The sequence below is a fragment of the Odontesthes bonariensis genome, chromosome 10, assembly GCF_027942865.1.
Source record: "Odontesthes bonariensis isolate fOdoBon6 chromosome 10, fOdoBon6.hap1, whole genome shotgun sequence".
NCBI lineage: Eukaryota > Metazoa > Chordata > Actinopteri > Atheriniformes > Atherinopsidae > Odontesthes > Odontesthes bonariensis.
Genome location: NC_134515.1, coordinates 28,292,552 through 28,315,853, shown reverse-complemented (window position 1 = coordinate 28,315,853; position 23,302 = coordinate 28,292,552). Strand labels below are relative to the sequence as shown.

The following is a 23,302-nucleotide window of genomic DNA, read 5'->3' as shown; positions in this document are numbered from 1 at the left end:
GTACCCAACCCAAACCTCTAACACTACCACAAAAGATATGCTTTAACACGGTGGCCGCACGTTTATTTATTCATATATTTTGTTTAATTCTGTCTGTAAAAAATGCATTTATTTTTTTTAATTATTTTTTGTTTCTGATAGTATATTTTTAGGAATTGAAAAACAGTTATTTGCAAGGAGAAACAACTTGTTTTTGTCAATCATACTGGTCTTGAATTAGGAGACACACGTGAAGTTAAAGACGCTAGTTATTAAGGAGGGACTTAGAATTATCTCACTGAAATTGTGGGGTGGGAGGTGAGTTCAAGGCTGGTGGACCTGGGTGGGAGAAATGGATTTTATAGAACCTTGAGTTTGACAATAATTCAATTCAGTCTGAGGCTTCTTTTATTTTGCTGTTACAGTATGAAATTTGTTACAGATCCCAATTTAACTAATATTTCTTTAATAATATTTATTTTTTATGCCACAAGGCATAATTTTAGCCTCTGCTTCGCATTCGTATTAAATCCTTGTGAATATTGACAAATGAATTAACTGATTCAGTTAAATTATTTTATGATATCATGTGCAGTGACTGATAGGAGGCCAATGGTCTATTAGTTGTTGGAGACTGATATACTACTTGACTATACTTAGTTGGTATAGTAGGAATTATCCAAAGTATACTACAGATATGAGCATTAAAAGTCATTTTGCCCTTAACTGATATGACACAGTAGAGAGGTAACAGGAAAAGAACAATGCAACAAAGATTCCTACAGGAATCAGGAGCCGTAGGACCTAAACAGAGCACCCCTGAAGTGATTCTAAATCATTTTACAACCAAATACCCATAAATGTTCAAAATAACTGAAACAAATGCACTACACAGTCAAGTGTGAATGAAATGACATCTGTAATGGATCAGATAAAGCTAATAAACATCCATGGACCCAGGATGATAATCATTTTAGAGTTCAATGACATGTTAAATTAATGGTATTCAGAAAACAACATTTTGTCTTCTCTTAAAGGTTTTTCTTCGTCAAAGCCGCTACTCCTGGTGTTTATATGATTAAAAAGAAAATCTGTACAAGCAAGACACCTGCCATTGAGAGTGATGCAACTGAAAAAAAGTTTGGTAAAAATGTCACAACACTTTTTCGTAATCACTGTTTAACCAAGATTTCAGTAGTATAGCTTGTTACTTAAAAAGGCACTCATTATTTCAAAGTGGGCTTTGGGCTTGGGGTTATGAAATTCACGCTGATTATCCTCCATGGGTCAGTTTTAAGTCTGCTTAAATCTTTAATACTTTCCCTGCTGTTGCTATGTGACCATCACACAAATTATTAACTCCTATACTCCCTGTAGATGTGTACAAAATGCAAGTGTGTTCCAAAGTCAAATACATAATCCACATGTAATCCAAAGGATGCCTAACATTCAAGGACTGACAAAAAAAAACAACCATAAGTTTTAAGTCTATAAGCTGGTTCATCACGGATAAAATCCAGAAGAAAAAGATTCAAATAAGTCCCTGTCTTTGAAGATAAAAAATTAAGATATCTTTGAAATATCAACCCATAAAAACCAAAAGCAGAAATAGTCTCTGACATATGAATTGGGCAGGTTCACTGAGAATTTTCAGCTTTCATATACTCTTCTCAGCTTACAATGGCCAATGTGTGTTGCAAGGCAGCATGACTTCAATGCAATGCATGACCTTTGGCTTCTTTCTGCAGCTCATATTTCCATCTGTGTGTTTCCACTTTAAGCAAAGCTGTACAAACTCCAGTCAGGGAGGCACTAAAGGCTCTGGTGTCATTTCAAAACGGAGTCAGTGACTACAAAATGTTCTGCTTTGTGCTGCAATGTCAATATACTGTGCATTAAACTGCAGTGAAATTGTTTCTTTTGAAGAGTACTTAAGAAGAAAAAGAAATGAAGACACAAAGTAGTACACGGCATAAGAGCCTGTTTAATGATTACACACTGCTAAAATGTTCCCTCCTTTAAACATATCCTTCTGTGCTTAAGTCCTTCTGTGAGATTTACAAGGCAGTGTTATACAGTTTTGTGGTGCGCAACAACTATAATACGCGTTTATTGGTAACAATCAACAGGAAGACGTGACTAACCGGAAGGGAAGACCCATCTAATGAAAGTAGCGAAATGGCCGTTGTTATTCTACAGGCCATAAAGAATAGTTTTCCACCTCTTTTGTGCCCAAATCTACACTCATGTCATTCTTGTAATGACTTTGATTTAGGCAAAATACTATACTTCACATGCATTTATTCATTTTTGAATAAAGACCATTTGCATAACAAGTCGTTTGTACTTCATCAAAGACAAAACACAAGGAATTCATAAAAGGTCAATTCAGGGCAGTGTGGTTTGACAGTAGACTGAATACAAAAACTGGATGTAGCCACTGTGATGTTGCTCATTGTTTTGGGAAGTAATGTCCAGAAGCATCACACTTGGCCATTGGTAATTTTCATCTAGGTATTCTGGAATGATGTATGACCAATATGGGCGAGACATTTTAGTGTATATATTTTAATGCTAGTGCTAACAGTAGATGCTAGTGCTAACAGTAAAAGCTAGTGCTAACGCTAGCAGATTACGTAAATTGTCGGCTAATGCTAACACTATGCAGCCCCGCTCTAATCCATACCCTGATTTATGATTTAAACAATGGACATCATATTTTATTTTATAGCATTAGAATTAAGACAACAAACAAACAAATCTGGAGAATGTTTACAGAAACATATCCTAATTAAAGTGGTGTCATTTTAGAGTCGTTGATTTCTCTTTGCAATCTTGTGGCGCTGTTGGCCGTGAGCAAGAACGCAGGTGAAGGAAAATACGCTTAATTTTTCAAAAATCGGGATTATTCACTATTCATTCATTCCCTTCCCTTGTCAAAACTTTTCAAAAGAATTCACCAGTTTTGTGGTGTAATGTGTCATGTACACACTCACAATTACTTAACGCTACAATGGCATACGAAGTGCATTAAAAAAGAAAGCCATTGGAAAAAAAACAGAAAACTTGGTTCCCAGTTAAGATCTCAGCTGGGATCTTTCTATGTTCTCCCTTTGCCAACGCGGGAACCTGGGATATTGCCAGGTACTCTGGCTTACACTTAAAAAAGGAAAACAAGCAAGCAAACAAATAGCAAAACTGCCTGTAAGAAATGGGTTGCAAGTTCCACCAGTAAATCACAACAAAATAAAAGGACTGAGTGAATAAGAGCACTTGAATTGAGAGTGGTCTCATCTCTTTTTCTTCATGTTGATTTTTTTCTTTTTTTCTCAACTGTAACAACGACTTGTGGAGCCCTGCAATAGTTCCCCAAAGTTGGCAACAAGTAGTAACGCATAGAGTTAGCGCGATAGATAAAGTTAGAGCAGAATTGACCACTAGCCTAGTGATCAAAGAGGTAAATGTTTAAAGAATAAGACTGAATTTTATCAGCACATCGGAATCAAATTCCTGGCCCGTTTCCTCAAAACACCACGTCAATCACTCTCAATACAAACCAAAGCAGTATTTGACTTATCCACTTGTTCACTAAAGTGCACTAGTACATTAACCATTATGTATTGTTGTTAAAATTTTCAACTTAAAACTTTTAATTAACTTAACAACGCACTACAAACTCATTATGTGGTAACCAACACCAAAACTAGTGTACAGAAGCTCTACACTACATGGACCATCATACATTGGGGCCTGGAGTTAACATCTGTGGAACACTAGCTAGCATTAGCTATTACTGACATTCATAGCTCATCATTGTGATTTTCCAACCAATTCTCAAAATTGGTTCGCAAAACAAAAAAATGGTCATGTAAACTTATCCTATTGATTTGTATCCATAGACATTACTTTTTCTTTTTTGTGCTACTCAAAATGAAAAAATAACTATAGAGTAACACAGTGTCACAGCTTTTCATAAAGTAGTAAAGTTTTGACTGTTGTATAACATATAATTTGCTCAAAAGTCTGCATTAAGAGGTCAGAGGGTGTGGAGGCTGGCACTGAACCAGACTGCCACGTAGGAGAGTCAAGGTTAAGACCTGTTTTGACCGCTGTTGCTTTTTAGTAACTCTATTCTGAAATGTTGTTTTTGCATTTAGCAGCTGTTTCCTTGGGCTTTCTTTTGCTGTTTCATTGCTGTTTTACACATAACAAACCACTGGGTTAAAATTTGGTCTTAAAAAAGATAAGGTTAAGTAAGGTTAGATACTGAAAATTGAATGGTTATGATTAGGTGTTAAGAGTCAAGGTATTAAAACCTGGAGCCAGACCTTTGCAACAACTAGTTGTATTTCAGTTTAAGGCACTTCCTCATTGGCGTTGCTTTTCAACCAGTTGGCTGCTTCTGACTTTTATCCTGTCTATGGGCTAGACAACACTGACAATAGAAAATTCACTAACCCCACATGACAACATTTCTGATAATTTACTGTGCTCTGGTATTAGTAATCCAAATTTTAAGGAAAAAAAGCTAAATGTTATGCTTGAAACACATTCCATTTGAAGAACTTTGTCCTTTGTACATTACTTTGGCATAAATGTTACCACAACTTCAATGAGAGACTTGTATATTGTTTAACCTCCTGGCTTATTCTGGGATCATTCAAAGGCACTTGACTTGGATTGGGGGTTTAATATGACCTTTTACTACACTTATTTATGCATTGTGCTTATACAGAGTTGGAAAACACTCCTTTTTGAAGGGAACAAGTATTGAGCCCACGGTGTGAAGGCTTAAAACATGAAATGGACTGAGTTGAGTGTCGAGAGAAACTGCTACATGCTTACAGGGGGAGTCAAAACAGGTGGGATGAAGCCTATAGCGGAAAAGTACCGGACACAGGGGGATATGGAGAAGACATCTGACTGGAGCAGAGATGGGGTACGAGGCTGATATTGGATCAAGGACCAATCAGGGAAAGCCAAGTCTAAACCACGGCTTCTCCCCAACTTTCAGACCAATAATATTTACATCGTGTTTGTATGGCAATATAAAAGTTTATTTTGCAGAAGAGTGGTAGCCTTTTTCTGATCAGACTGCCTGGCAGAGAGAGGTCCACGGCGCTGTGTAACTTTAACCTTGAACCATTTCATAAATTCTGAGCTAGACTTGGAGTTTGTATATCTTCTCTCAGACAAATGAACACGATGTTTGATAGGACATCAGAATGAACCTTTGGGGCAAAATTACAAACGGCGCAAAACCAAAAGCAGTCCAATGATGAAGAGGGCACTAGGTTCCTGCATCACTATTGAAAGGGAGAGAACTCCACTCAGAAAGAAAACGCATGGCATCAGATTCACGTTGAGCTCAGACTGGAGCCCAGAATTCTCTGACAATATGTTTGGTTCATTCTCTGACAATGTTTCAGGGGAAATACAGGGAGCGTTTTCCGTCTCCTCCCAGGCTGAAACAGACTGAGGAGCTGCGTCTTGGCTCCTGCTTTCTGTGAGCTCCTGCGATGATGGTGCTTCATCTTCACCTCCCATAGATGTCAGAGTCTCTGCCATAGGAGACAACGATGCGGGCGTACTGCCTACACAAGGTGCTGTAAAGCTTGTGGCACCTTCTGATAATCTTTCAGCAAGTTCACTGACTCCCTCTGCCACCTCTGGCTCAAAGCCCTGAGTCACACTGGGACAGGAGACACACTTAGCAGGCAGTTCAAATTCAGTCATTCCATGATCTTCTGTTGTTGATGACAGATTCGTCTCTGTGGCAGGAGAACGCATTAGAGAGGTCTCTGAAGCTCGGGTTTCTTTTCTTTCAGCTTGGGAGTTGTCTAATCTTACTATGGACTCTTGAAGAGAATGAGTCAAGGCAGGTGGCAATGCAGAGGAACTACTGTGTATGGACTTTTCTGATGTGTGGTTGTGCAATTCACAGTGGAGTCTGGGTAAAGGTTGTGACTTATTTGGCGGGGCTGATTTGCTGGCACAGGGTACAAAGGCTGAATTAGTTTGAAGGGTGGTTTCGGAAGACGTACAAGGAAACTGTTCACCTGGGGATGCAGTGTGAGTGGACTGTGTGCCATCAACAGATGGAGCCTCGTGGTTGGATGGGACAGAGGAACCAGACGGATGAACTGCAGTCTGTTAAAGTGAAACAGAGAGAAAAACAGTGACTGCTCAGAGAGAGTATGACAAAAGGGAAAGATTTGTGGTCCATATCTTTAATGCACGCTGAGGGACAAAAAGCATTTTACAGCATACTAATGCTTTTCTGTGAAATGGACCTCGTGCTGACATTGTAGATGTGAGGAAATGCAGGCAGAACATGAGCACTGATGAAAAGAGAAACTCACATCTTTTTCATGTTATTGGTAAAAGATGCTCTGAAACAAAAACGACGAAGAGAAGGTTCAAATTCTTCCAAATAATGATGAAAGTAACCTCAACTTTACCCAGTTCATCTGTTTGCACATTTCAGGTGTGGTTGTTTTTCTTTTAAACGGCAGGAACTAAAACCAGTTCCATCAGTAACAACACATGTTCTCTTGATTTTATCCCACACAAACAGCAGAGAGCTGCTGTGACAAGCATGTAAGGCCATACTGAGATGGTGTCATTCCATTACAGAACCGAGAAGCAGATAAGAAGTTCAGCACCCAGAGAAACAAATAGGAGTAGGACTCACAAAATACAAAGAACAGAACAGCGAAGATAGAGCAGGAAGCTCTTAGACAGTAGATGATAGTTAGACGAAGATAAATGTGTTAAGACTGATGTTATCCAGTTCCCAGAGAAAATAATTCAACAATCCCAAAGTTATAGGTGGGAAACAATTTTATACCAAGCCACCAACGCATTTATCATTTTGGATGCAGCAGCTTTTGTTATTAGACTACTGTGTTTCATAAATTTGTACCAAAATGCATTCTAAGATGGCTGTTTTCAGTTTGACTCTTGAGAGCTCTTAAGTACAAGCCACAGCCACGTTAATGTATTTCTTTATTGAGTTTGTTTAAAAAACTTCAGGGAAAAACAACCTTTGTGCACAGCTGAACGCTCGCCGAGTGAACCACCAGAACAGTGGATATAGGAAATTATACTGCCAAAACTTAAGTTGAATTTTTCCAAACAAAGGTTGCAGAATGATTGTTAACTGATGCTCATACACTAGCGGACTAGCTCACTTTTTGACTGAAATGGTCTACTAAAAGGGACAAAAAAACATGCACATGATTACTAAGGTGCAACAGAGATGGAGATGGATGAGAACATGACACATTCACGTTATCAGTGAGATTAATATCAGATTATATGTTACATTATTCTGTTAGGATGTGAAATGTCATGACAATGGCAATTATTCATTCATGTATTTATTCATATTTGACTTACTCAGCCTTACTTCTTATCCTGAGATACAAACGAGTTGCAGCACGACATTAGTTCTAAACTGTAATGCCACTGTTTACGATTGAAAAGGGCATCGAATTTTCTTTGCATTTGTTGTGAAAAACATATTAGTGTTCTGAGGTGTTTTTTTTCTTTTTAAAGATTGAAATGGGAAGAATCAAAAGGTGCAAAAACCTGAGCTGCATGCATCACGATGTGAGTACAATGAGAAGGAGACAAGGAAAGTAACGCAGAGGTGCTGCTGCGGTGAGAAGCAAGACATTACCTAAGTTGTTGCTGAAGCTTCAATGAGCTGTGGACAATATAAACAACCAAGCCAATGGTGATAAGCTTGATAAGTTGAACAGAAATGATTGTTATGTTTCATTAGATTCATGACTTGTATAAATGGATAAAGCACTTCGTCTCCTTACCTGTTAAATATGAACAACTGCATGCAGACCAAGGTAATTTGGACCTAATCCATCAAATATTTAGCTGAACGTGTACAACTAACAAAATAACCACAATTAACCATCTTGGTTCAAAATGTATTCTGCAACTTTCTCTCCTTACTTGACCCTTACCTCTACATCGATCTCTGGCTGTATGATAACTGGAAACACAGGTGTAGGCCTCACAAGTTCCGACTTGGACGTCCCTGGTTCCTCTCCTGATGTAAAAGAGAGATATGGGCCGTGAGGCTGTAGTAAGTCTGAACAAAGGGGGGAAAAAAGGGGCCGTATTCAACAGAATACCAATTGTGAGCAACAGAATGAATTAAAAAATGCGAAAAAAAAAGCACAGATTCTTTTCTCTTCTCATCAATCACTTCAAACTGGCTTTGTAGTTCTTTATGAGATTTTGAAAACAATTGAAGTTCTCCTTGAGTTGCATTATAGGAACATTCAAATCTGCTGCAGCAGTTTTGACAATCCTGATTTTAAAAGGTCTTTTGAAAGTCTGAAAACAATGGAAATGCATCTCAACAATCACAACAGTGACTTTGTACAAAAGAATGAATTCCATACCTTCTCCCTGTTCCTGCTCATCCTCTGAAGCGAAATCATCGTTCACACTGAAAGATAAGAAAGACATTTGAGACACTTCTTTAAGATATTATAGGACTAAAAATGCAACATGCTTTAAATGCAGCCAAATTTGTTCACACTTCGACACTCAAAGCAACTGAAACAAATATTCTGATAGACCACAGGGAGATACAGTAGGTCATTTGTTAGAGAAAGATACAAAAGAGAAGTGAGGGTGAACCAGTGAATGGATTTAGAATCACATCTTGGATTTAGAGTAGTTTGTTTCTTAAGATCATTTAGGGCTAAAAATACAAATCTAAATAATCTGACACAAGCAGTGCTTGTGTATGTAAAAAAATAATCAGCAAAAATAAGATGGTCCATTGGTTGTTTTTCTTCAACACAGCTTGGTTTCTCTTCACGCTTTGATGTAAATCTTCTATTTGTGACTCGCTGCACAGCTGAGCAGCGAGTCTTAAAGCCAAAGGACTCATTGGTGACCCATCTCATGAGACTGTTTGTTAAAATAGATGCCGAGATGGAAAATAACTGGGGGAGATTTTTGTTGACTGAGGCCGAGTGCAAGCACAGTGAAAGCCAGTGGAAGTCATAATTCAAAGCAAAAAGTTAAGTCATCTAATGTGGACACAGAAATTGGACACAGGACACAGAAATTACAGGAAAATATAATAAGCTAAATAAAGCAAATAACATGAAACAGAAAAGTCCACAGCGAGCTGGGAACCACTCCTCATTTCTTTATATTTTGCTTCCAAGCATGGTCTTTTAAAGTGGTCTTGATCAATAGTTCTCCAGGCTTTCTGAAGGTCTTTGGACGTTGGCTGCTTTTTCACTCATTTTCCCTCCTTGTACCTGACCATTTTCAGAGGAATTTGATTTATTAAGCCAGTAAACACTAAACTATAAATCATTCAAGCATAAAAAAAGGCACCTAACTCAAGGGGTGAACCAGTGTTGCGTCTACACACAAACTTTAAAGCCACTGAGGCCGCATCAGAAATGGTCTCCATGGAAGGGTGGCTGTCAATAGGCCATTCTTCAGGAAGGGAAACGGGGAGAAAAAGCTGAGGTATGCCAAATGACACAAGACCTGAGCTGAAAATTATTGGCGACAGGTGCAGTGATCAATCCTCCCAAGAGCTTGGACATTACTGGACAGTGTGCGATCATCTTGGCAGAGAACAGAACAAAAGGCAGCCAACATCCAAAGAGGAGCCTTGGAATGTTCCTCAAGAAGCCTGGAGAGCTACTTTGAGAAATGACAAGAAAGCTTGTCTAAGAGAGTTCGGACTGTGTTGAAGAATAAAAGTGGTCAAACGAAGATACTGACCGTCAAGATCATTGGAATTTAACAATCTCTGTTTTTGTCTTAAAGACTATCTCCATTTATGTTGGCACATTTCAATATATCAGTGCATCTATTTTCTGTTGTGAGCAGTGGCTGAAGACTGCACAGTGTGTCAGTGTGTCAGATGTATAGATTTCGTAAGGATCTTGACAGGTCTAGTTATTTGAAACCACCATTTTGTAAGGGTTGCATTTTAAGCTTTCAAGCTCTTTTATGGCAAGCACACCATCCTCAACAATATCCAAATGTTATTTTTTTAAAGATCGACTGCTGATTTCTGAAAGAAACAGGGATAAAACTTTTAGAGATGACAGGTTACTCTGATCCAAGACACTGCTGAGTAAGTCCAGACCATGGCTTGAGCATGACACTGTAGAAGAAAATAGCTTGGGGGGGATCATGTTGACAGGTGTGCGTGAAACTGATTTAGGTGCTCTTAACATAACCTATTCTGCCCTCTCTGCTTAAGCCTCATCTGGAGATGTGGCCCTGTTTAACTAAGTTTGTGAACAGTCAACAGTTAGTTTTGGATTAATCCATATGGGCTGTTTTGGTGAGGGTGCTGTCACAGTTTCAGCTCCCCAAACTTCTCATTTTCAACAAGTGACTCATCCAACCCTAATAAACCATCTCCTGCCTGCTACCTCCAAACAGCTGCAGCAGCAGACCCACATGACGTCGCCATCACTTTATACTTTATTTGCTTCCTTTGTAATTTCTCACAATCTTTGGGAACTTTGCTGCTATCTCCATCTTTGTGACTGTGCATCAAAAGATCGATTACATACTTCCATGTTGATGTTACAATAAATAAAGGGATTAGCTGGCTTTAATGGAGAACAGAAGGAAGCAAAGTGATCCGTGTGCCAGCCTCTTAATTACACACGGGATAGAAGCCAATCTGCTCCTTTGATATCGCTCTGCTCCCCTATGACTCTGATAGAAAAGGTCAGACGTAAATTTTAGTTCAGGGAAACGCCAAGGCTGAAAACGACACCTGCCCTTTGCCTATTTTGATCGTCTCACACACCACTGGGTGTTTGGCATTCGGAGCAGGGTGTGTGCTCTCGAAAAAATTCCAATCCAGCAACCCGGACTTCAAAGAGCAAAGCCAACCACAGAACTGCTTCATAAACTACGTGACCTCTATGCTGTCCTTGTGCCTTCGTTATGCAACAGACTGAGAAACTTTGTTCAATAAAACTCTGCTTTAGACTTAAGTTCCTAAACTTCTGAGGATGGTCTCCAGGCAGAACTGCTGAATGGAGCCGAATACTCATGCCATCCAGATAATCTCAAAGAGTTTTAGTAAGCAGGTGCAGCTCTGTCATTGTTGCTCCTGTGTCTCTGCACACTTTATTGGATGGCTTATATGGAACATATTTTTAAATAATTATGTTGTGTTCTGGTCTGTTTTATATTATTCAGCATCACTGGGTCTTTCAGTGCTCCAATATCCTCAGTGATTAAAAGGATGGGCAGGTTGCTGGACCCTGAAGCTGACTGACGTTATATCATCAATGATCATTGAGCCCATTCCACTGTGGATGTCTGTGGTCTGATTGTCTTCATGCTTTTGTTTGCGTCATGCATACGGGGCATGTACCTGAATACTTGTGGAGCTTTCAGGATACTTCTTCTGTGCTGCACACCAATGCTTGCCTGAGCTGAATCATCTTCATAGGACAGAAGCAGCGTGGTCGCGTAATTCATAGACTTGTTATTTGCCCAATAATCACCATCAGAGGTTTCGTAGCGAACCACAAACTCAATGCGAGAGCCGTGCGTGATGTAAGGAGGTGCAAAAGACAGCTTGAAGGAGAACTGATCAGTTTCCCCGTCATTAGAGCCATGGACATACTCTGCAGGGTGATCAAAGTAAGTGGCCCAGTGGTCCATGGTTGCTCTGATATATACTGCTTTGTGGAAGGAGATGTTCAGGACGCTAATTAGCCCACTGAAGGCAAGAGGTTCGTCCTCTACGGGAGATATGTTCTCCACTTCCACTTTTCTAGCGCGCACAGCCTGCAGCAGGGCACTCTCGGAGGGAGCATGAAACTCTGGGTGCACGGTATAGGTCGGCTCCCGATCAAGGTGTCGATACTTCGCCTCCTCTTTCTCCCACTTTTCGCTGCTCTCTTCGTCGTCCGAATCGAATAAAACAAATTCCCGCACATCCACCAGATCTCCACCTGTTGTATCGGCAAATGACACTCTCTTCCCGCCGATTAGCGCCTGGTGGATGCGCATATATTCGGCAGTCTCATCGAAGATGGACGCGCCTCGCTTCCTGGGCACCGGGGAGCACCTCGGGATGAATCGGACGTCCTCGCTGTCATCATCCTCATCATCGTCATCATTGTCATCGGTGTCTGTACGTGAGCGAGCCTCTGCCTCCTCGGCTGACTTGCCAGCTCTGACTGTGGTAAAAAGGCCCTCTTGGTTTGGTATGGTTAAAAAAGACATTTTTTTTTTTTGCAGAGGTGTGGAAGAGTGCACACGGCGTCTCCAAAAAAGAACAAGCCACTAACACATAGTCATGGTTCGCGCAGCAGTTGTAAGCGTTGATTCAGCGCTGGGCTTGCGTTACGCACGGAGCCTCAGTCAACGTGTGGCGTTAAATGTCACCCATGGAAAACCAGTGTTATTTGCCAGCCCTCGTGATAGTGTATCCCCCTGGTTTATATGACTTAACGCAGTGCAGGCTGCTCTCACGAAAGCAGCGCCCTCTAATTTTAGCACTGACCTACAGGGTCTTGTGTGACCCAAATTTGTCTTCATATTGATATATTTCAGCTACTCTTCCCTGTTCAGTTTGGTTTCGAGCTGGCTAAACGCCTACTAGTGGCGGTATTAGACATGCCATCTAAATCACTAACGCTATTAAGCATTGATACAAGCTGAATATTTCAAACTCTATTTCAAGACTCTCTGGGTATATTTGCTAAAACGCCTGCAGATATCATCAAGGTGGAGTTTACATCATGAGAGCCAAAATGAAAATAACAGGCTTTGGCTATGATACGTTATGTTTAGTGTTATGTTTACCCTTACCAATATTGGCTTTAATCCAATGCCGTTATGTTGTTGACGTCATTCTATTGTTCTGGAGTACAGAATGTACCTTATTTGTGTACATTACAGCGTGAAATTCAGCCCAAGACAAATATTAAATCTACAAATATCATTTAAAATCGACACATAGTCTAAAAGAGACGTCACAGGATCTAGTCAACAAGGGAGCCTGGATTTCGGTGTATTTGTAATTATATGCGTTTAACTCTTTTCTGGATTAAAAAAAAACAGAGTACATTGGATTCCAAGTTAACCATTAAAAGAATCACATAAATCACTAGTTTACGCCCTGAATGAAAAATAATACAAAAAAAAAAGTTATTTTGCAATTTGTGTTTTTTTGGTTTGAGTGATTCGCTCCAATTTTCTTTCATGTCTACATCGTCTCCTTCTGTCGCGCAGATAAAATGTTAAAACACTATTCTGACATTCCTAATAGATGCTTTAGTTTGGTATATTTATAGAAACACATTTCACAATAAGGCGCTCTAACATTCTCACGACACTGCCTCTACTGCGCAGTAAACCCGTTGGTACGGACAGATTGCCGTGTAAACACACCCTTGTTAATGATTGGTCGAGGCATTTTAGCGCGGTGCGCCGCAGCCAATCAGGGGATTGTTTTTCTACCACGTCGCTGAACGCATAGTAAGCTAACGCATAATGCAAATGTAAACTAATATAAAGAACGCGGGATGCTGCTAATGGCGATATTTCATCGGTGGCTTTGATTACTTTGGTCGGGTCTGTCTTGTTGGGATTATATTCGCGGAAATGTGGTGCAGCAGTCACTGCAAGGGCACAAGAATTTGGTAACGTTAGCTAACTATGTTAGCTATAGCGTGCTAATTTCCAACGATCTGCAAGGCCGCGGAGAATTACGAGAACTGCCTTCCTGTAGTGGCTTTAATGAGAATGTTGCTTGTGTTTCAGTCTAAGTATCAAACTGACAACGGTTATCAAAGCAGCTAGACCAGTGGTGGGATCGATTGCACTTGAGTTTATTTTGTAAGAGTTTGCGGGCTATCAAGCTTGTTGGCTCTTTAGCTAGCTAGCTAGCATGAGTGAACTGACGGACTGCAAACAGTCCGCTGACTCCGCATCGAGGAAAAGGTGTGCATCACCCGACCAGGATGAAGGCAGCACGATTTCCCAAAAGTCAACTAAAGTAAGTGACGACGCAAATGGAACAGGGGCTACTTTGAAAAGTTGCAGAAACAGTGGAACTGAAAGTAAAGAAGCGGAGGGGAGGGAGTCCAAAGATAGCGGGGACGAGCCAGCTGTTTTGCAGACGGAGCAGGGTTCAGATGGCACCAGTGCGCAGCCTGTCAACAGCTCCAGCGCGGATGGCCACGATGCAAAGATCACCGACAAACCACAACCTTCAGGCGCACAGGCGCCCGCGGATTCAAAAGAAAAGGTGGAGAAAACAGGACCGGAGCGGTGTCCCCCAGCTTCTGTGGACCAGTCTGACTCTGCAGCCATAGCAGCTGCTGAAGCGCTTGCCAGTCTCACTGGGGGAGACGGAGAAGACAGCCAAGAGACTCCTTGCTCATCTGAAAAGGCTAAACAGGTGAAACATGGGAGCAAGTACAAACATCGTGGAGGCCACCAGTACTCAAAAGTAGGCTTAAAAACCCAGGCGGCAGCAGCAGACAGCTCCACCTCAGTGCCCAGTACTGACAGAGAGGATGGAGATGAGGTGCCTGAGGCAGAAGAAGGTGATGAATCTGTATCTGGTGCCTCCTCCACACCAAGCTCCTCTTTTCCATCGGACAATGAGGACAATGATGATGGGGAGTGTGCCATTGTGTCAGTGAAAATGGCCCCGGAGATTAGACAGTCAGTGGCTCTGCTGGCACAGGTACAGATGAGACTGGAAGCTCTCGAGAAGAAAAACGCCCGGCTTCACCAACGGCTGGAGCAGAAGGTTAGTCGGCAGAGGCGTCCACATCTGGATCAGAGAAGCTCCATCACAAAAACCATCCCTGGCTTTTGGGTGACAGCTGTATCCTTGAAATGAAAATTGTCACACTCTCTCCACTTCCTGCTTTGGTTTTTGAGTATTTGAAGTGAACACCTGTTTGGTTTTTATCTTAACTTTGCTGTCCCAGCTGTTGAACCATCCTCACCTCTCAGCTCACATTGATGAGACAGATGAAGATGCTCTTAGTTACATGACTGATCTTGAGGTAAGACGTGTTGGTGTTGTCTTCTCACACATTCTGGCGTTTGTAAATACCAAGCAGCAACATTTAGGCCTTTCCTGGTGTCATCCTCAGATTGAGTCTTTTAAGAATAACAAACTGGGCTACAGAATTCGCTTCCACTTCAGACGGAACCCGTATTTCCAGAACAACATCATCATGAAGGAGCTCCATCTTGGGATGGGAGGTAAAAATAAGCGGCATCTATGTCGAGGCACGGGCGTTGTACATATGTTTGTTTCAAAGAATCGTACTTTTCGTCTTAACACTGAAAATCTAATTTATACAAAGGATAGTCTTACTTTTAGTCCAGAAAAACATGATATCTACATAGCTGTTTACTTCTGACTCAACCTCTGATCCTTGATGCTTGTGTTTTTTAGGATCACCCATGTCTTTCTCCAATCCCATCCTGTGGCATCGTGGACACAACCTGACGGCTCACAGCGAGCCCAGGAAATCATCCCGCGGGGTTTACGAGACCTTTTTCAGCTGGTTCAGTGACCATAGCAACCCGGGACAAGATGATGTAGCCCAGGTACAGATTACCTCAACCTCATAATAATATTAGTTGATGCAACCATGTTTGATGTCAAACATTTTTAAGAGTGTGGATCTTTGTGTAATCTGACTACAAGTGCACAGCTGTGCCCCATTTTTCCGCATTTCTAACATTAAGAATCTAAAATGTGTCGTAAAGCAGCTTGATGGCCGGATTCTGTGTGGCTGCAGATTCCGCACACAGTCAAAGCAGGATTATATTTAGTTTGTCTTGTTTTTGTTCGTTTGAGTCTTAAAGGAATGGTTCGGCGTAAAATGATAATTTGAGCATCACATGGTCATGCCACATAATTTATATGGGTGATGAGCCTTTCTCCGAAAGACCGCGTTATTCCGAAGTTGGCTATTTTGAAGTGTTTTGTTAGAAACGCAGCCAATGCAACTGGACGGGGCCAACTTGGAAAATATAAGAAATCGGTTGTTTTTCCGCGATAAACAAGCTCAAAAGCGCTACATACTTCAGCTGTGTCATAACAAAGGCCTCGTCAAGCAAACCGAGGCACAGAGAAGTTCATCGGACCCCACAGCCTTTCACTGGCTAGTGTTTTTTGAGGCATCACCGGTAGTTCCAACTCCTAGTCTGACCTGGATGTAGGCCTACTGCTTCAAGTTATCAAAGGGAGGCTGAGACGCAAATATGGCAGAAGACGACCATAATTTTTTCGAAGACGAGCCATTTGCGTTTGAAGGCCAACCATACTTGTTTGAGCCCGAATATACAGACGAGGAGTTGCGGGAACGGGAGGAACAACAGAGATGTGCGGAGCAAGCGTCAGTGGGCGCTCCTGCTCGGTCGCGTACTGAGGTACATGGTGGTGTAGCTGCGAGTGCTGCGAGGTGATGCCGTCGGAGGAGGAGAGCTTCTGTTGCCAGGAGTGGGAACTGTTAGGCACAGATATGCCGAATGAAAACACCTGTTTGTCATCTAAAAGACATTTTGTGTCACTAATAGACAAAGGTGAGTTTTTTTGTTTTGTTTTACATTGCATAGCTGTGTGCCATGATTTTATTCTAGGCAAAAGCAAACGCAACGACAAAATATGCAGTTCATATGCTGTTACACCGTTATCCCTTATTTGTGGTTTCCTACAATGTTTCAAACAATATGTAGATCTACCGAATTGGAAAAGTAAGCTTCGTACTCCTATTATGTTATTCTAGCCGTCTTGGATACCTTCTTTCACGTGCCCAAAACGACAACCGGTGAAAACACAAGCCAGTGAAAGGCTGTGTGGTCCGATGAACTTCTCTGTGCCTCGGTTTGCTTGACGAGGCCTTTGTTATGACACAGCTGAAGTATGTAGCACTTTTGAGCTTGTTTATCGCGGAAAAACAACCGATTTCTTATATTTTCCAAGTTGGCCCCGTCCAGTTGCATTGGCTGCGTTTCTAACAAAACACTTCAAAATAGCCAACTTCGGAATGCCGCGGTCTTTCGGAGAAAGGCTCATCACCCATATAAATTATGTGGCATGACCATGTGATGCTCAAATTATCATTTTACGCCGAACCATTCCTTTAAGAGTTGGTCTGCGCCATTATTACGTCTGGACTCCATTTAAACATCATATCAGCTGGCCTGTTCGCCAGGCGCCCAGCTCCGATCTAGTTGGGAAAGCGACACATACACACAAATACAACCTGTGTGATGACACAGTTGACACTACACAACGAAAAACACCAGCTGGAAATCATTTGGAAGGTTGGAAGAAGTCTGTGGAGCGCAGAGTAAATGCAGCGGTGGCACGACCGATCTGAACACATCCGTTGACACGTCCCGCTGAACGCCTGGCTGCTAATACAGCAGAGCACACAGTTAAGATATTGTCTATAAGACTTCTCCAACCACAACAAAGATACTTTTTTAAAAATTATTATTAATTTTTTGGGGGGCTTTTTATGCCTTTATTATATAATAATAATATTATTATTATTATAATTTTATATATATATAGTGTAGAGAGACAGGAAGCAGGGGGCAGAGAGAGGGGGAATAACACGCAGCAAAGGACCGTCCGATGTGGGATTTGAACCGGGGCCAGCTGCAGCGAGGACTATAGCCTCTGTACATGGGGCGTCTGCTGTACCCACTACACCACAGGCCGCCCCAAAAGATACTTATTTAAAGATGGGGTTTTTTTAACTTTCATTGCAGAGATGGGGATGTCTTTGGCAACACGATACCCTGCATGAATCGGAGCCATAATGAATCGCACCATCTACACAGTAATTCATTGGCATTTGTGTGCCAGAGTTGAACGTCAAAGCAAAGAATAAAGTGAAACTAAACATCCGTCAAAATGCAATTTTCCTGTACTGTAATGTGACAAAAATACTGCGATTTACAGTGAAAACTTTTAGGAGCTGCACGTGATGCAGAAATGACATAAATCACTACGTTGAGAATAGCAGATGGGGCTCCTTGTGTTGACGGGAGTACTGCGCGTGTCTCTGTACGTATCCACAACCTCGGGTAACAACATAAAGCAGCGTGCGTGTCAGCAGAATAGGTCTGCACGAGTGGAAACAGCCGTATTGTCGAATTACATATGATGGGCCATTTATCAAAGAATACAAGCAAACCTGTTTGTACAAGTGCCACATGATACACAGACCTTTGTCTCTGCTGAGCAGGAATTTTGAATGGTGCGTAAAAACATGTCCATTCCAGCGTCATAAGTAGAGATGTGTTCAGGTGATGTTTTTTTTGCTGTCGTCTAGATACTTAAGGACGACCTCTACAGAGACCCGCTGAGATACTACCTCACTCCTCTCTGGGAACCGAGAGAGAATGGAAGGTAAAAAAAACAAAAACAGACCTTCATATCTGGATTCATGCTGTTGGCACACAGTGAAATGTGCAGTCAGTGGACAAGCTGCTTATTAAGCTGTAAATTCTAGAAGTAGTCTTAGCAGCAGTGCCTTCAAATTATAGTCCGTTTGTCAACTAACAGTTTCCTGGTTTTTATTTTTATATATTATCTCCTGCCAGTAAGACCAGGTGGTATGCATACCAACATGAGCTGTGTGTTCACATGATCTGTGTGTATGTGTGTGCATGGTTTTTATTTATTTATTTATTTTTTATTTCTTCCAGTGGTGGCACCGAGGCCCGAGCAGCCGACAATGGGAATGGAGACGAGTGTGTGGTGATCTCCGACTCGGACGACGAAGCTGGCGAGGAGACGGGTGAGGCTGAACAAGGCCACAGTAAGGAGGAGGAGGAGGAAGAGGAGGAGGAGGAGGAAGAGGAAGAAGAGGAAGAGGGCAGGAGGCCAAGTGCAGGTCAGTGCAAAAGCGGATCTGGTGGAAAATGTTTTAAAATGTCCAATTATACACATGCACATGCTTTTTCTACATGTATACATGCAGGGTGATACATTTTAAGCCCATTTTACAGTTACTTGAACTCATCTGCCTGAAGGACATCGGGGCCAACCTAAGCTGTGCTGCCGTGTTAAATTTAGAGACCAGAAGCTTTCTCCTGCAACCCTTCCAAACAAGCCATATTTTTCTACTTCTACTTCTCAATAACTTTAACATTTACCATGCTAACTGAGGCCTGTAAAGTCTGAGATGTAGCTCTTGGATTGTTTCTCTGAACACTGTGAGGTTCGACCTTGGGGGGTGAACTTGCTGGGATGAATAATCTTTCTCCAAATAGTTTGGACATGGCCTTATAACCCTTCCCAGATTGATGGGCAGCCATGATCGCTTCTCTAAGATCATTGCTGATGCCTTTCTTCCGCGGCTTTGAACAGCAAACTGCTGAAACTTCTGCTTTTATTGGGGTGCTCACGCCTGCTGGCGATCAGTTCATCCAGTTCTTTTGATTTGATATTGATCATTGATAATTCCAATGTAAACCGTAAAAGTAGACTTAGCTTTTCACACACTGCTTCTGTATTTTGGTGTAGTTTTTATTAAAGAAGTAATGACACGGCCTTCATTCTAAGTGTGGGACTGGATGATTGTTCTTATTCTGTTGTGGTACTTGAAACCTTGGATCACTTATTTTGAAACTGGAAGTCTGCAGAAGCGTGCGTTTTGTTTTTGTTTTTGTTCCTGAAAAAATGGAATAATATTAACGCACAAAAATCTGTCCTAAGATGAGAGCCCAGAGGAGGAGGAGGAAGAGGAGGAGGAGGAGGATGGCGGGGGAGAAATTGTGATCGATGGTAAGACATCTCTTCAGACAGGATTGGTACAAATTCACTATAATAACCAGTGTTATATCTCTCTTTTTTTTTTTTTAAATTAGATTAAAATGTTGTTATTTGATGGGGAGGGTTTAAAATGGTAACCATCTTTTGAGATTGTAGACATGTTGTTTTGTCTTGTAGGTTCTGATGACAGCGACGAGGAGGAGGAGGCCTAAGATAAAGTGAAGATGAAGAGGAGTTGCACACCAATCAGCCGCAACATTAAAACCACCCGCTTGGTATTGTTTAGCCCCCCCATACATTCGTAAGCGCTCAGGCTCTTCAGGGCGTGGACAGAGGACCTCAGATAAGGTCTACTAATGACTGGCGCCGGGGACGGTGACATCTGATCTTTTCGAGTTCCGTCCGCCGGAGACTCTGGAACAGGCTGCTCAGAAGGATCTGAGGAGTTCGGACGCCATCTTAAGCTGTTTTGTCGTGTGCCATGAGACGGCTCGATCTGCAACAATGCTTACGTGTGTAGAAACAACACCAACCTGAGCGCTGAGGCCAATAGTTTCCCACCAGAACATTGGACTGAAATGAAATCTTACTCCCTCGGGGCTCTCTGTGGTTTTAATGTTGTAGCTGAATGGTGTTTGTTGAAGAGGGCGAGCCACCATAGGGACCAGAGACTCGGAAGATGACGAGGAGGCTCAATTGCTGACGACTAACCGAGCAAGCATTAAATCCTTCTTCCTGATGTTGGTCGGTTTTTATGCACAGATTACTAGTCTTTGTTTTTTGTTTTTTGTTTTTTTTTTTTTTTTTTTTTTTTTTTATACCTAAAATACACAGAAGCTTTTAAATCAGGGTCAACTGTAACAATGAAGCCAAGGCAGCATGTTTCCCCTCTATTTTCTACAGTCAGTGCTGTGTAATCTGATGTACTCTCATTCACCTTTTGCCTTTTTTTTTTCTCTTTTTTTTTTCTTTCTTTTAAATGGTTGTTTTTAGACATATTCTTGGGCATATTATGCCCAACTGTTGGTAAAAGTTTTATCTTTTCAACCAGGAACCGCATACATCAGAGCCACCGCTTGATGGCAATGCATTTTTGAATCCCATCCAATTAAATAAAGATGAAATCATTTAAGGCATCGTTAGTGGTCATTCTGAGCCGAATAACCTTGTTTTTTGTTTGTTTTTGTTTTTTTTCCCTTTTCTTTCTTCTTTGTTCTTTTAAGAACTTGCGCATGACAAAGCAAAAACACCAGGAGCTGAATCTGACAGAATGACAGTACATTTCAGATACACTGAGTACTGAACCAAAATGTGTTCTCAGGGATGATCGTGGTGGTGGTTTTGTTGAACGAACCGTACTAATTTTTGCGATATTCACACACTCCTTGTCGTCGGTTGTGTATAAAGAAATGTGTACTCTACTGTAGTAAATAGGAACAGTAATTATTTTAATAGACTACCAGTGTTTTACCCTGTTCTACGTGTTCTGTCATGTTAAACGCCATCCTCCGCCCTGCGAGCCACCTGATGTTTTTCTAATCACTGCGTAGTTTGATTAATGTTTCTCTGGAATCCTGCGTTTGTGTAACGCACCTCTGCTCTTGATCAGAGTTTTGACATTTCTCTTTTAGATTCTTTGGCATCATTTGATTTCAGCGTACTTCAACCTTGAGCGTTTTATTTCGTTGTAATGTCGTTAAGATTTGTTTTCTTAAAACTTTGGTATTTATTATGTTTTTCTACACATTTGCATCATGGCATGCCTGTTAGCACGAGACGTAAGACAGGAGAATTATAGCACTTACGGGGTGTGAGCGTCACTTTTCACGGCAACATGGGGGTGCACTGTACCAAACTTAGTATTTGTATTTGCTTACTTTTCTTAGCAACAAACCTGTAAATAATACTTTGGCATTCTCTTTTGGATAAGACAGTACACGTTTAATCCATGGGTAGATTTATCAAACAATCTGGAGTTTTTTCACAGACTTGATCAGAAAGTTCTATTTTGTGTGCTGTGTTTTATAGAATGATGTAGTTAAAGATGCCTTGTCGTTTGTTGCTTTGGTTGATTTGTTTGCCTAGAAGATAAATGTCCACCTTTTGGCTCAGACCTAATAAAATAGACAGCCGTTTGAACTTGATGTCTGTGTGTGTTTTACATTTCAACGATTGCAACAAAAACAATTAGATTTCTGTCTTCTTTGCGGTGAGCTCAGTGCGCAGGAATGTTTTTCATAAAATGTCCACAAGATGGCAGTGTTGTTAAGCTCACGGGTATATCTCTTGATGGACGGAAGTTTTATGGGTCCGTACAGTATGTCATGGAAGTTTGATACCAGTGCGTGAGCTTTCATGTGGTTAAATAATGGGACACATCTAACCTAGCCTTAACTGTCAAACTCAAAGGAGCCCAGTTAAAAGTAAAGATATACGACTTGCTGAAGTTCTCTCTGATGTCCTGGGCTGTGACACATTTGTCTTTAAGGGGGGAAAAAACTAAACAAAAAATCAAGAGATACAGCTGCTCTTTAATGTATCCCTTCTTTGATATGACGGCAGTCGTGTGATATCACACACGGTTTGAATGCAGCACTGCAAATAGCCCCGGGGAAGACATTTTTGGACAGGCCCAGACAAAGGGAACAGCAGCTCTGTTGCAATGGTACACTTAAACCCTTGATTCCGCTTTTAATGCACAGCTATAAATATTCCACTAGCGAAAAAACCTGTCATGTTGTAGGCCCAGCAGCACCCAGAGTATGCAGTCCAGCATGGACATATACTATTAATACTGATGACGAAATGCATTATGGCCCACGAAGTGATCCCCCTGTTAAACGCTGTGTTTGTCTCCTCTTGGTAGCAGCTTTATTCAGCCCACCTCAGAGCACAACACATTTTCATGAATATGAATTAATAATAGGGCTGGTTCCTACAATATTGATTGTGACAAACTAAGTACAAAATGCCGTGGCAGAAAAACCATCCTCGGGGCTGCTTTGTGGATTGGGGTTTGTCTGTGAAGCCTTTGTTATTTTCCAGGTGGCAAGATCCTAAATGGATTCTCAAGTGTACACAACACTCCCCCTGGTCTAAGCTCATGTGGTTACTGTATACAAATCAACTTGTCGTGCCGTGTCATGCTCTCCCGCTTTCACTAGCTCTTTGAGTGTGCCCGTTTTTTTACAGTAGAATGAAAAATAAAAGAATCACACAAAAAAATTATTCATTAGCGTGGTGAACGCAGAGAAGTATAATGTTTGCCAATAAAGAGCACAAGAAAATGGCCTGTGCTGCTCGTTGAAGCTCATCTATAGTAGATGATCTGAGAATCTGAGGTGGGGCCCCTGAATACCAACTACCTGTGTGTGAGTGTGTGTTTTTGTGTGGGTGTGTGCTTGCACGTGTACATGCTTCAGTCTTGTTTGCAAAGGCTTGCATTCTTTCATGCGTGCGCGCCTACGTGCAGGAGCCGCACAACACAAACAAATTGCCAGGCTTTCAACGGCA

The 23,302-nt window shown here is 41.4% G+C and overlaps 2 protein-coding genes across 4 annotated transcripts; one reads left to right on the top strand and one right to left on the bottom strand.

Moving 5' to 3' along the window:
* Positions 1 to 1,940: 1,940 nt before the first annotated feature.
* On the bottom strand, positions 1,941 to 12,444 carry LOC142389875 (protein phosphatase 1 regulatory subunit 3A). Of its 3 annotated transcripts, XM_075475090.1 has the most exons (5): positions 11,387 to 12,444; positions 8,409 to 8,455; positions 7,965 to 8,092; positions 7,664 to 7,690; positions 6,041 to 6,129 (listed from the first exon to the last, which is right to left on the bottom strand). In XM_075475090.1, exons 1-4 carry the CDS (start codon positions 12,244 to 12,246, stop codon positions 7,664 to 7,666), a joined length of 1,062 nt encoding a protein of 353 aa, XP_075331205.1. In that variant the 5' UTR covers positions 12,247 to 12,444; the 3' UTR covers positions 6,041 to 6,129. The 3 variants fall into 3 exon arrangements, with proteins under 3 accessions (XP_075331203.1, XP_075331204.1, XP_075331205.1); XM_075475088.1 differs by lacking the exon at positions 7,664 to 7,690 and having other exon boundaries at positions 1,941 to 6,129; positions 11,387 to 12,441; XM_075475089.1 differs by lacking the exon at positions 7,664 to 7,690 and having other exon boundaries at positions 1,941 to 6,129; positions 7,965 to 8,050; positions 11,387 to 12,441.
* tspy (testis specific protein Y-linked) lies at positions 11,459 to 21,928 on the top strand. The gene is made up of 8 exons (XM_075475091.1): positions 11,459 to 14,863; positions 14,970 to 15,047; positions 15,138 to 15,249; positions 15,446 to 15,600; positions 18,345 to 18,421; positions 18,721 to 18,908; positions 19,733 to 19,801; positions 19,967 to 21,928. The coding sequence occupies exons 1-8, from the start codon at positions 13,916 to 13,918 to the stop codon at positions 19,999 to 20,001; spliced, it is 1,662 nt and encodes a 553-aa protein (XP_075331206.1). The 5' UTR covers positions 11,459 to 13,915; the 3' UTR covers positions 20,002 to 21,928.
* Positions 21,929 to 23,302: the final 1,374 nt, after the last annotated feature.